At 34.2% G+C, this 13,942-nt stretch overlaps 1 protein-coding gene across 4 annotated transcripts; it reads left to right on the top strand.

The window, feature by feature from the left end:
* Positions 1-6,068: 6,068 nt before the first annotated feature.
* On the top strand, positions 6,069-12,766 carry LOC111892893 (uncharacterized). 4 transcript variants are annotated; one of them, XM_023888975.3, is made up of 17 exons: positions 6,071-6,394; positions 6,536-6,587; positions 9,526-9,670; positions 9,761-9,944; positions 10,037-10,088; positions 10,160-10,214; positions 10,550-10,612; positions 10,702-10,817; positions 10,910-10,975; positions 11,068-11,201; positions 11,321-11,408; positions 11,495-11,538; positions 11,709-11,813; positions 12,004-12,079; positions 12,172-12,284; positions 12,375-12,434; positions 12,491-12,590. In XM_023888975.3, coding segments are annotated over exons 3-17 (1,245 nt in total). In that variant the 5' UTR covers positions 6,071-6,394; positions 6,536-6,587; positions 9,526-9,582; the 3' UTR covers positions 12,492-12,590. The 4 variants fall into 4 exon arrangements, with proteins under 4 accessions (XP_023744744.1, XP_023744743.1, XP_023744742.1 ...); XM_023888974.3 differs by having other exon boundaries at positions 6,074-6,394; positions 10,037-10,084; positions 10,160-10,206; positions 12,516-12,766; XM_023888973.3 differs by having other exon boundaries at positions 6,076-6,394; positions 12,516-12,766.
* The last annotated feature ends 1,176 nt before the right edge of the window (positions 12,767-13,942 follow it).

Raw genomic sequence — 13,942 nt, 5'->3', positions numbered from 1 at the left:
CTAAAAGTAGACTTTGACTTGACTTTGGTTTAGAATCGGTCAGGGGTAAAATAGTCATTTTACCCTGGGATTAGTATCAATGTCTGATTAAGTGTTTTATGGGAATATAGCCGGGGTATCACCGGAGCAGATGTCAGACATTTGTGGATCAACTTTTCAGCAGTCAGCCTTTTGAGGTGAGTTACCTTCCAGTAAGGGTGGGTCTAAGGCCACAATGTCTGCCCACCAAGTAGGAGTATTTTAGAAGATGATTGTCTTTGTGATAATTATCTTGGTATGGATACATGTTTGGTTATGAGATATATTTGTATGATATGTTACGTGTATGATTGGGATAGTATTCCCCGGACAGTGGTCTTTAGGACCGAAGAGTAGGTCAGTACTCGGATATGCCTGATTGTATGTTTATACCTTGTTGTTGTATGCTAGTAGCAGGGGTGGAATAGACCCCAGTTACCGGTTGAAAGATACCGATGATGATTACCGGTTGAAAGATACCGATGATGAATACCGGTTGTAAGATGATTACCGGTTGAAAGATACCGATGATGATTACCGGTTGAAAGATACCGATGGTATTGTATGGTATGTGGTATGATGGGGGAACTCACTAAGCTTCATACTTCCAGTTTTAATTGTGGTTTCAGGTACCTCTTCGTCAAAGGGGAAATAGTCGGTGGTGTAGCGGCGCATCACACACATGATTTCCGCACCGGATTTTCTGGGACCATACTCTGATTTTCTTGTTCTGATGATATCGTTTTGAGACATGACCTATTGTTTTATATTTAATGTAACTTTGACAATGTTTTAGTAAAACGCTTTATTACATGCAAAATTCTAAAAATGAAATTTTTGGCCTCGAAATTTGGGATGTTTCACCGCCCCAGTACGGTACCCAGACCCTCCCATGCAGGGTCAACAATCCATTTGAGTGATTTGTGTGAGAACTAAGGGTGGCCGATTTCTATAAGTGTACTACTAAACTCTCAAGTTTCCAAGGTTTGTGGTGATTTGAGACTTCCATTTGAGACATCCACATTATTGGTGCTAGGCTCTCAAACTCCAAGCAATCAACCACTACCAAAAGGTATGTAACTCTACTAGCTTTTTATGTTTCAAATTTACCCATGCCATGCTAGTTAGGTTAAGAACCTTGGAAAAGCAAATTTGCATGTATCTTAGTAAAACATAGATCCAAGGTTTCTAGGGTTGCATGTACACCTTAGGAGTGTTATAATGCTCAAAACCCATCAGGGTGGGGGCCTAGTATGTGTTTATTATGTATGGCATGAAGTATTTTGGGGACCTCACTAAGTTTTGGGCTTACGGTGTTCAGTTTATGTTTCAGGAACTTCCAGATCAAAATGGAAGAGCCCGGGATGGTTACAGAGCATACACCACCTTTTTCCGCATTTTGAGATTACTCTGATATGTTTTGGATGTAGTTACATAATTTGATATTTTGGGGGTTGTATGACAATGTTTGCATAAATGTTTTTATTAAATCAGAAATGAAGTGTTTGGGTATTATTTTTGGGACATTCGCGAAGGCTAGTTAAGTACGCCCCTCCACATGTCACTTATTCAACGGATAGATATCAAGGTTTAAATATGGCTCTAAATACCCAAAAATTCCTTAAGTCAAGCTTGGTCAAAGTCGGAGAAATTAAAAGTCAAACTTGGTTAACATAACTAAGTACACCCAACGTACTCAGCTCATACACCCCGCGTACACGAATGTTGACCCAATTACGGGCTAGTTGACTTAATACGCCCGACGTACCTGGGTTACACCCAACGTACGCTTCCTGAACTCCATTCATCCATTAAGAGCTTATTCCTCAGGCCCTTTTGCTCAAATTCCAGATCCAACCTTAAACTAAAGTCCTTAACCATAAAGTTTCCAACTTTATGCTCTTGCATGGCTAATAAGTGCTTAATGTCCAAAACCCTACGTTCTTAACACAATAAGACCCTATAACACATGCATGGGTTAAATATCACATCCAAGATCACATTTTTACGCTTCAAGACACACCCAAACGTCTGAAAGGACAACTCAAAAGGCTTAGAGTACCACACTCATAATACCAAGCTCATGGGACCAAAATAACCACAAATCTAAGGCTAACAATATCTAAATGAAATCAACATCAAGTTCATAACTTTATACCTCCAAAAGTTGTCAAAAGATGATAGAATCATGGATCCAAAGTGTCCCACTCTTCAAGGATGATCATCTCTTCTAACTTGCTCCTTTAAGAACATCAAAATATACACCAAAGCTCAAAAATGCACTTGAGATTATTAGGGTTAGCTAAGGAACAATTTTCCAGGTGGAGGATGAGGAGGGAAAGGGGTCATAATCCATAAATATGAATATATAATGCTCAAACCCTAAATGATTAGGGTTTGGCCTGGCCGGAGTATGCCCAACGTACCATAGGAGTACGCCCAACATACTCAATCAGGCACACCTTTTTTTAAAATTTGCCACATGTGACCCTTTTGCAATCAAATCTCACTCAATGGTTAAAAATGTAATATTTGAAAATTGAGATATTATAGTTTGACACGCCTAACAGTCCTCAATGCTTAGGATGAGAGTAAGGAAGGATCATATCGGGATCAAGGTGGTGGAGGCCCACATGGATAATATGGAAGCAACGCATGGGTCACATAATGATGTGTAGGTGGAGTTCTTGGTCGCCCAAATGCACACGGGTGAAAGCTTGGTCACACAAAGGAAGTAGATGAAATGGCTCAAAATTTTCTTATGAAGTGACTAATTTGTGTGGGTACCCTTTCAAAGTCGCGCGGGTGAGGAGGCAGTTTTGCAAATCGTTGCGCGGGTGAGGGGGTAGTCACCTTGTCATTTAGGGGAAGATAGATTGATCAACTTGTCAGGACGATTCATTACTCCTTCCAATTATGCCCCAACTTTTCTTTTGGAGGATGGACCCTGTAGCGTAAGTCTGGCCGAAGAAGACGGGGGCTTCCTGCTTTCGTGCTCCATTTTCAAAATTTTCTAGGTAGGAGAAGGCATCATGGGTGCAGTAGTATCCAAATCAAAAGGATTGGCTAGTAGAATCCATACTAGATTCCGATTGAGAGGGAAAATTAGGTATGGTCGCTTCCTCGGACCAGGGAAGAACTAGCCAAGTCTTTCCTATGTAACCGCTCTAGCAGGGTAATCTCATGACCCGTTAGGGTTTCCACGGGTTTCTTACCCAATTTTTCTTAATAAGTAGATTGACAGCCCTATAGCAGTAGCACCATAAAACATACGCCCAGCAAAAGCGGAAGCACGAATGAAGAAGAACTCTTCCTTCTAATAATTTGTAGAAGTAGGAAGACCGTTGCAGATCTCCACTAGGCCATGGAGAAGGGAGAAAGATACTCAATCGTCATTGGACATAGTAACGTAGAAATGGCGGAATAGGCCGACAGAAGGCGTTACGTCTACGTTGGCACATAACATCACAAAGCAAATGATTTTTTCGAAAACCATTGGGAGTAATCTGAGCGATGTGCAGATGATAGTAATCCAGATTTGTCATCAAGAAGTCAAATTTCGGCAATCGTAACCCCTGATTTAAAGAAAACCGGTATACACCAACAAAATCTCCTGGAGTGTCAACAATGGCATCCCCAGTCTTGGGAAAACGCAGATTGAAATCAGAATCAATATGATATTTTTCATGATATCAGAGAGGTTCTTAGGACTAAGTTTGAATTTCATGGTGTGAATACTCGAAATTTGTTTGCTAGCCGTGAGGGAGTGAAAGGAAGAAGCGAAAACGAAGAGGGTAGAGTAAAGAGTAATTTGAAAATGATCATAGCCAGTGAGGAAAAATAACCAAACAAGAAGGGTATTTATAGGGGATCAATGAACGCTACATTTATGAAACAGACAAGGTGGTAGTTATTCACTATAGACCCTTAAATGGAAAAGAATTGAGGAGAAAGTTATAGGCAATGATGAATGCTAGAGGACGCTGAACCGTCACGTCATAATTTAATTCAGGTGTCTATTCTTTTCTGGCTAACGACTACTTAGCAAGGCTTTTAAGTTTGAATTCTTACTTCTAGAAGAAAACTAACAATCCAAATAGTGTGTGTGGGGGGGGGGGGGCTTAATAAGGTATAGTCTAGCCTGAAGCTACACCCATTAATAAAGTATATACCAAAACAAATATGTACTGAACCAGATATCTATTGGACCAGGCATACACCGAATCTTATGCATACCGAACTATGCACAAGTACCAGACGACATAAAATAACGACTAAGATACGAGATAATGTCACAACAGTATCATAGTACATTGGGAATCGAAGAAAACAACCCGTATTATGATGCATGATTGATGGATCCTTTGACCAACAAGAAACAAATGCTAAACTACTAGTAACTACATAAAAGTGTACCTTTGGGGCATACGACCATTAATACGATAAGATGGCAAACTTGCTCGGTACATGAAGAGGTCACAACTTCCTAACATTGACTATAATTAGGTGACGAGAATCACTCTACAAGGTATGTAGCTGTATACACATCATATTAAGTCTCATTTCGACTCGCAGTATAGATTCTTAAGATCGTTTATGACTTTATCATCGAAGCGTTGGTCCGGGACCCCCTCCTGGCCGATTGGCTTACGAGTTGTTTATTGTCTCCAGGTTGAATAAGCTGAGAAGGAATTGTAAACTCTCACAACTAATGGAAGGTGACCCGAGGTCACAACATTACCCATCGGGTGTACAATTTCTTTTAACTCGAACGCATCATCATCATTTAAATCTAACCCGACACGAGCATCGGAAAAAGTTGTGTATCCACCTGACGTCGTTTTTGTTCTTTTTCCTCATCCTCTAAGTAGTTTGGCTTTGAATTCTTTCCATTTAGACTATGCGATAACACTAATTTCCAATAGTCATTAAACTTGAATGGTTTTCCAGTGTCCTCGCTATACAAATGATAGGCCTCTTAAAGATTTTTTCCATCACTTTGACCACTTCTCCTTTGGGTTTTTAGGTTGTTGTACACCTCGTTCATATTCGAAACATTCTTCGTAGATTCTTAAAACTTTGAAGTTAGTTGGTGTTTAGTAGGTTAGTTATCCCAACCCCTATTTCTCTACGAAATCTTTCAGTAATGCGTAACAAGAAATGATCAATCGATTGTGCATTTCTTTGCTCTGCATCCTCCGACTGGATTTTGGGGTTGTTGGCATTCATTTTTGTTGTTTAAATGAATATAACAGAGAGGAAAAAGATAGAAGACCGTGTGATTTTGATAGTAAGAATAGATGAGTATTTATATGGTTGTGAATTGGTAAAAATAAATATTATATATAGTTAAAATTTTGACTGTTAGGTTTTGGGAATTCAGATGAAAGCTCCGGTCCTTGAATGAATGACTTAGCCCCTTGCACACTAAAATAATAATGTCTTATTTCGTTTGAATTAAAAAAAATTTGGTCGTTGACCAATCATCGAAGGAGAGAAGGTGCAGAGAGTTCCTCGCTCAGGAAGAAACCGCACACAAACGACATCAAGAATGTAGCGTTCTTGGTGCGGTTCTTGCCTATCTGATAAATATTTTTAAATTTGGGGGCTTGTTTGTTGTTTTCAATTACAGTGGGGACTAAATTTAAAAAATTTCAAAGTCAAAATGAAAGTAAAAGATATATCCTTTATAATAAAAGTCTTTTTTGCCGAGGTGGCATCTTTTTAGCCCAAAAAATTACAAAGTTAACTTCCGAATTTACCCTTCTAACTTTTACACCTTGCTCCCGAGTTCAACTTAAGGAGAGAAAAGAAAGGAAATGGATGGAAATGAGAGAAAAGTAAGAGATATTGATGCTTCCGAGTTTCATTAAAGGAAGGAATTGAAAGGAAATAGAAGTATTACTTTCCCTCCTAAATTTCCTTCCGATTTGGGAGGATTTGAAAAGAAAGAATAAAATATTTAACTTTCCTTCCATTTCTCTCCGACTCGAGAGTACAAAAGACAATTTTGTTTTCCTTTCTTTTATCTTCTTACTTTCTTTTGTGTTCTCTTCTTTTCTTTTCTTCAATGGGAGTGGGGTGTTAAAATCAGCGTTTACTATGCAGCTTATTTGAGTTTCTAAAAACTAATTTTCGTCTTTCTCGCCAAACTACTCTTTATAAAACCTAACGTTTCCCATTATCGTCGGAACCATCGTCGGCCTCCCTCGCCATTCATCACCGAACCATCCTGCATCATTGCCATTGCACACCTCCCTTAAGAAACCCTAGATCTGTACTTATCTATCGGTCCACCTGTTGTTGCAGATTCGTCCAATCTTTGACAAACCCGTTTTGATTTTGCATCTTCAAATGAAGAAGAGCCAGCAAACTGGTAAGCATCTTTGTGTTGTTTTTTATTTTATTTTGTTTTGATTTCTCATATATTCTTTCCTGGATTTCTAAGTTTAAGCTTTTGTATTTCGATTACAACTATCCCCCCTCTATAAGTGTGTATATGTGTTTGTTTTTACAGGCCCTGAATTTGGTTGCTGATTTCATCTTCATCATTGAAGATATGGTTACAAGTATATCATAAGTTTCATTGTTCTTTTTTCATTGATTTTTATCTTGATTTTGTTTTGAAATATAACATCAATTTATTACAGTTACATTTAATAAAGAACAGGTTGTTTCTTAACTCTAAATCTACATGAATTGTCATGTTTTGGTTTTAGAAACACGAAATTGCATTTGAATCAATCTATGGTCGTTGTTTATCACGGGTAACTCTGATATACATATATATATATATATATATATATATATATATATATATATATATATATATATATATATATATATATATATATATATATATATATATATATATATATTGTTTTCATGCAAATCTTACATCAACTAGATGAACCCTGTTAATTTTATCTTTGTTTTTGTGTGTTTGATCTTACCCATTGCTTTTAAAATTTCTGATTTTGCTAACTCCTCTAGGATTTTGCTTTTGATGTTCCTCTTAAATGCTTCTATTTTTAATGGGGTTTCTGTATACATTGTTGATTGTTCTAACATGTCATAATTATGTAGTTTTTCACATTTCGTATGTGCAGCCCATCATCTAATCATAAATGTTGTTGTGGAGCTTATGAAAAAAATGATTGTCATTGAATCTGACCTCATTTTTTTGTACATTTTAGTAGAAAAAAAAGTTAAAATAGTTCTTAAATCCTATCTTTCATCTTTTAAATTTTGTTCACGTATAAAGATTTTGAACATCAATCCTTATTATGAAGATGAACAAACGGGTTATTTGGGAGCATGTTGGTGGAATTGATGTCTCCGCAGGATTGCGGTTCATTGTGATATTATGCCATTTTTTTAACTTGAAGACATCTTAAATATTCTCAATGTTGTCCTTATGTTCCATTTATATTGCATATATGATATATGGTCCCAGATCTGTAACAAAAAATAGATAGGAACATAATAGTCATTTTATAGGGGATATTTACAACATATATTAATATATAGATGATTTTTAATAAAAAAAATAGATAGGAACATAATAGTCATTTTATATGGGTCATGGGCCAAATCCGTAACAAAAATAAAACTTAAGTACGGAAAGATTTAAAAAATGGACCAAACTTATGGTTTCATGTAAAGCACATGGGCTGTTCTTGTAATTTAGTAAATTTAATTAATCACAATTATTACCATAATTAAATGTGAAATGCATTAATTATGGAGATTATTAATGAATTTTATATTTAATTATGGTAATATTTTTTATAATTAATGTGTTTAATATTTAAATGTAGTAATAATTGTGATTAATTAATACTTCTTATATATGCCCTTAGGACACATATTAAAAAATCCCTTTATTGAAATATGCACGGCTAATTGCTTCACAACTTCTATGGCCTGCATAATTGGTCTTCAATATGGTAATATTTTGATAGAATTATAGGTAAACTTCATTTCCTTTTAATCAATATTTATTTGTATTGGTCAAATCTTGGTTGAATGAATTTGTTAAAGGGGCATTAAATAGACTTTAAAACAGGTCCTTCATGTCAGTTTTGTTTCAACTTCTTGAATCCATATTTGCTCTCATATGTATGTTTTTAGTTTTTGACTATATTTTTCTTTTCCAAATAATATTTTTAAAATATTATTAATTATTTACTTTTTGTCAAGTATTCCTTTGATACATGTGTCTATGACTATTTGACGATATAACTACTTTTGTATTTGTAATTTGCCTGAATGTTACACAACAACTATTTTTGTAATATTGAAAAGGCTTCTTAATCATAGCATTGTAGTTTAAAACTATAATGACGTATTTGGAAAGCAATGGTCGGTGTGTGTGTGTTTCTTGGTGTTTGTGTGCAGATGAATTGTCCTCCCATTTATTGTAATGTACTTTCAAAGTACAATGCTATAATTAGGAATCCATCATGTGATTATATAAGATGCTATTCTTTTAATTTGAGCCATAAATATATTTTTAATATTTATTTAACAAAAAATCCTTCTAAATATAAATATTAATTTTAAAACATTAGTACGATTCATCAATCATCACTGACATGTTATCCAGATAAAAACAATGCAAATCTTAAATAGCTAACTACTTATAATTAGTAATAAACTAATTGATAGTTAATGATGTGTTGGTTGTGTAACTTATTTGGTTTGTTCATATATGTCTTTTAAATGTCATATATAGTTACATGAAAACCAAAATAAAATTATTTAGTTAATTTCTTAACCAAATAAATATAAGAATTTATGTATGACCCATAAAGGATCTTTCACGTATTACACATGTTTCAAACATGAATGATAAAGGTGATACTTTTAATTTATTTTTTATGTCTTAAAAAAATTTTAAAATTTTATATTGGTTATTTAAAATTTTGATTATGGTTACTTATAACATTTAACCTACCCAACTATATTATTATTGTTTGATAGAACCAAAGGAGTACATGTGCCATATTAACGCTAGATAGAGAAGAAAGATTATAAAATTATAAATTGGATAATAAAAAATCCAAAAAAATCTCTACCACATGCCCAAATCTATAATTCAAAGTCTAATTACTTCGCATATTTTTAACATGAACGAGAACGGTAACTGTATGCGTAAGCCTTGAGACATAAAATTGTCATTCAAATTCAATAGACAATAATTTTTCATTGTTGTTTGTTTTGCTATGATTATAAATAAAAATCAGCATCAATCATTGTCAAATGTTGATTTGTTTTTGTGAGAACCTATGTTAAAGATGATAATTTAACCAATAAAACTTTCAATATATACAAAAAGTATTTCGGAATTTATGTTAAATTATTATAGTTAAATAATTAATATAAAAGTCTAAACAAAATTTATATCTTATTAATTTAATAAATCTTTGATTTTTCATTACCAATTTTATTTATCAATATTGTTTTTTGTTTTTTTTTTTTTTTTTCCTTACCGGTTTAATCTAGTACGTTTACAAGACAATTCCTGGCTATCGGACTGATTTCGGATTATTGCGAGAGGAAATGGGAACGAGAACAAACTTCTACAAGAACCCTTCTTTTACATATAACAAAGATTTCGACCTCAACTCAGTTCTTCAAAATCTAAAAGGTAACAAAAATCCCAACTTTATGTCTTCAATTGCACACAGCACGCCATCTTTCTGCTGGTTTGAGGATTTTTTTTATTTCAATCTCACAGCTTATAATGCTGCCACCGGAAATCCAACTACGCCGGATGATGAATCGGCCTCCAGTAAGGGAAAAGGCCCCTTACAATCTAACCGCTGCAAGCGGCGGAGGATTTCACCTTCCATGGCTAAAAGACACGAAATTGAAGAAAGTGATGGACCCATGTCTCACCATGATTATATTCAGAAAATTAGGTGAATTTAATTCTTATGTTGTAATTTAGAAAATAATATTCAAAACGTTATGTGGTGAAGTTTAGGGCTATTATTTGTTTGTGTCGACACAGGAAAGAAGCTAATTCGATTGAAGCCTTTGAGGAATTAACTAATAAAGTGTTGGTACACTCCGCTCCATATCACATTTTTCATAATAAAATAATTCCTTGATCTGATTTTCAATTTGATTGCAGGCGGGTGAGGGTGAGGGTTTGGCCTCTGGTGGACGATTGGTGTTGGGGTATGACAGTAAGTTTTTTTCATGACCAAAAATACAATTTCAACATGATTATCACATTAAGTATTATGTTCAAACAACAGCTGTATTTCTCAATGTGTGTTTGTCTTGCTTCTTTGTGTTGTACAAAACACAAGGGAACACAAATATTGAAGTTGTAGTGATATTATGTTCAAACAACAGCTGCCATATTTTCTTCTTCTTCTTCTTCTTCTTCTTCTTCTGTGTGATAAATGGGTTACAAGTCTGTTATATAACTTTGTTAATGGATATATATATATATATATATATATATATATATATATATATATATATATATATATATATATATATATATATATTATAGGTGATGCAAGTAGTGATTTCTCAGAAAGAGAAGAAACCATGGATCCTCTTCCTGAAAGTGCTGGTTGGTTCTTGTCTCTTTGTTTTAGCAATCAATTAAGCTATTATGCTTATTGTTTTGAAATCTGAACTAAGATTGGTCTTTTTTTTTAGGAAATATAAACAGTGGCAATGACGTAATAACAGAAAGAAGGTCACAGCGGTTTCCTATTCCTGGAGAGCCTGTATGTGTGGTGTGTGGCAAATATGGGGAATATATATGTGATGAGGTGGCTTGTAATTTCTTATTATATTAGTATGTTACATCTAAGCTAACTAACAAGTAAGAAGGTCTTCTCTCTTTTGATCCTATTCCTACCAGACTGATGATGATATCTGCAGCATGGATTGCAAAGCTGAGCTTTTGGACAATCTAAAAAATTCTCAGGTTCACAGATTTTATACAATAAAACATCAAATCCAATCCAATCCAATCCACTACTTTTTCAAATTCAAAACCAATAATTGTGACATTTGTAGGGGCCTCCAACTCCAAGCAACCAAATATTAGTTAAGGGACCTAAATTTCAATTGCAAGTTTCTGAAACTGACACTTGGGATTTCAACCGTCATCGCTGGTCAACAAAGAGATCTATTCTATCTTCATATCAATGGTAATTGCTTCCATTCATACAAATACAAAACCTTATATATATACATATACATATACAAACATGTGTTGTTAAATCTTAACTAAAGTAGTAAAATATATGTTTATTGTTATTATTTCTAGTTGGAAATGTAAAAAAGCCGGTCATCTTGCTGAAGATTGTTTAGTCATCATGGAATCAAATCCTCAATCTTTATCCTCTGCTCATCAGGTACTTTTTTCATTATAAATCTTGAATCTGATAAGGTGTATGCTAACGTTTGAGCTCATTAAATTAACTGCTTGTTTTCTAAGCAGGCATCAAGTGTTATACCTAAGGATCTTCTTGAACTATATAAAAGGTTGTGTGTGTGTGTGTGTTTTTCTTTTGTTGTTGCTTCAAGATATTTACGTAATGAAGTGGTAAAATAATAAATATTTCATTTGATTCACCACCATTCTTGTTGTGAAGTTAAGCTTATTTTGACCATATGTAAATATAATACTTACATGTGTGTTTCTTTATGTGCAGATGCCACAAAATGGGGAAGAAATACACAGGGGCCGGATGTAATGCCTGCAATAGTTTGTCTAGTTTGGGGGCGTGCCTTGATTGTAGAATAACATTATGTGATAGGTAACCAACTTTCCTTTTTAGACCATTTTTCCTAATGCATATATATATATATATATATATATATATATATATATATATATATATATATATATATATATATATATATATATAGATATAGATAGATAGATAGATAGATATTATTATGATTTAGTGTTTAAAAGTAATTCTTCCTTCACATGTTGAATTCCAGTGGAGGGCACGTGGTGGAGCATATCCAAACACACCCTTCCCATACCAAGTACTACTCTTTCAAGCTCAACCGTCTTGTGAGTATTCTTAATAATAATAATAATATTTTGAGAATATTATTACATCATGCATCTTTTAGGCTAATAATAGATATATATGTATGTATAAGGTTAAATGCTGTAAATCAAGTTGTAAGGTGACTGATATAAAGGATCTTCTTGCTTGTCACTTTTGCTTCGATAAAGCATTCGACAAGTTTTATGACATGTACAACGCAACCTGGTATGTACATTTTTTATTTTTTGTTTTGCTTTAAAAATGTTGTATAATCTTGAATATGATAATGAATTTTTTTTAATCTTTGAATTATAGGAAAGCAGCAGGAATTTCTATCATCGCTGGCTCCATTTGTTGTGAAGATCACTTTGCTTGGTATGGTTATGGTTTCATACAACATTTTGCACAATAATTAATGTTTTTTTTAAAAGAAATTTTGCATTAATGTTACAACAGGCATCGGATGAATTGCTTGAATGCGGGTGTGGAAGATAGTGCCTATATTTTTAAAAAGCACAACATGCACATGGGGAGTCAGAAGCGATCTCAGTTGAGTGATTTCATATTCTAAAACCATGCATTCATGTTCAGGAATGAAATGGTATGGATGTTGTAATATTTTAGAGAGAATTAATTGAAAAAAAGAATTTTGATACTCTTATTATTTTGGATCCAAATCAGATATTGAATACCTAGCTAGTCCTTAATTTTGAGTGTTGATTTATTCTCTTATATATATATATATATATATATATATATATATATATATATATATATATATATATATATATATATATATATATATATATATATATATATATATATATATATATAAGAAATCCAATCAGTTTGATTTTCATTCATTTTAGTGTATCTATGTGTTATACACTTTATGAATCTTTACTATATTATTAAACACATTGCATGTTTCTTGAAAATTAAGAGGTACAATACCTATTACCTCATGTACAATTATATTAAGCTTATAATCACATCGTTGTATACGGACACGGTATTACCTTATCTTCGATGTTACCCTAATCTTCTCCACACACAACACTAGACACAACAACCGCCATCAGAAGGAAATCGAACCCCTCTTATTTGCGTCTCCTTCATAATCGCTTCAGATGCGATCGATACTCACCAAAAAATCACAACGTCTCCTTTTCTCAATCGACGCCCTAGAAGTCCACCAACCATTCGCAGCCTAAACACCTACATGTATTTTACAGTATTACACGCAGTTACCCTAATCTCCTCTACACAACAACCGCCATCAAACCAAATCTCTACCATCGCTCTCTTGGCGTCGTTGCTAATGTCTCAGCGCCTCCACCATTGCCACCTGACTCCAACAACATCACACACCAACATCACGTTCAACCACCATCCGGTCGTCGTTGCTACAACCTATTAGCGGGTCACCGTCCACCATTTTGTTCGATTCTTCGCAAACCACAACGATCGGATGGGATCAACAAAAAGTTGGCTTATCCTCAAATTACAACATCAAACAATCTCCGCTCCAATTTGTAACTATCTTTCTATTCTCCTTTCTTATACCGTAATTTATGTCCTAAAACCCTAATTTTTTCTAAACCGCTAGTCAGACAAGGGTTATTCTTCTTCCAAATGTTAATTTGTGTAAATCGCCCTTTTGGGTGTTGATGAGTTGTTGCTTAAGTTTATTGTTAAGTTTTGTAGGTTGGTACTTTTTAAATCGCATGTGGTTACTCTCCGACATCACAACCCACCTTTGCCTCTGTCGTAGCTCGCCATTAGGTGCTCCCAAAAGTAATTTCTATTTGTAAACATTTTTTTGTGGATGTTTGGTTTCTCTAATGAATATTCTGTGTGGGTTTGTGGGAAGAGCATCACGA

Source organism: Lactuca sativa, chromosome 3 (genome assembly GCF_002870075.4).
Source record: "Lactuca sativa cultivar Salinas chromosome 3, Lsat_Salinas_v11, whole genome shotgun sequence".
In the NCBI taxonomy this organism is placed as follows: Eukaryota; Viridiplantae; Streptophyta; class Magnoliopsida; order Asterales; family Asteraceae; genus Lactuca; species Lactuca sativa.
This window is presented reverse-complemented; position numbering and strand designations above follow the sequence as displayed.

Coding starts and splice junctions, on each gene's coding strand:
- LOC111892893 (XM_023888973.3), top strand. CDS start 9,583: ATGGGAACGAGAACAAACTTCTACAAGAACCCTTCTTTTACATATAAC. Junction 9,671..9,760: donor AGTTCTTCAAAATCTAAAAG/GTAACAAAAATC, acceptor TCAATCTCACAG/CTTATAATGCTGCCACCGGA. Junction 12,080..12,171: donor CTTTCAAGCTCAACCGTCTT/GTGAGTATTCTT, acceptor TGTATGTATAAG/GTTAAATGCTGTAAATCAAG.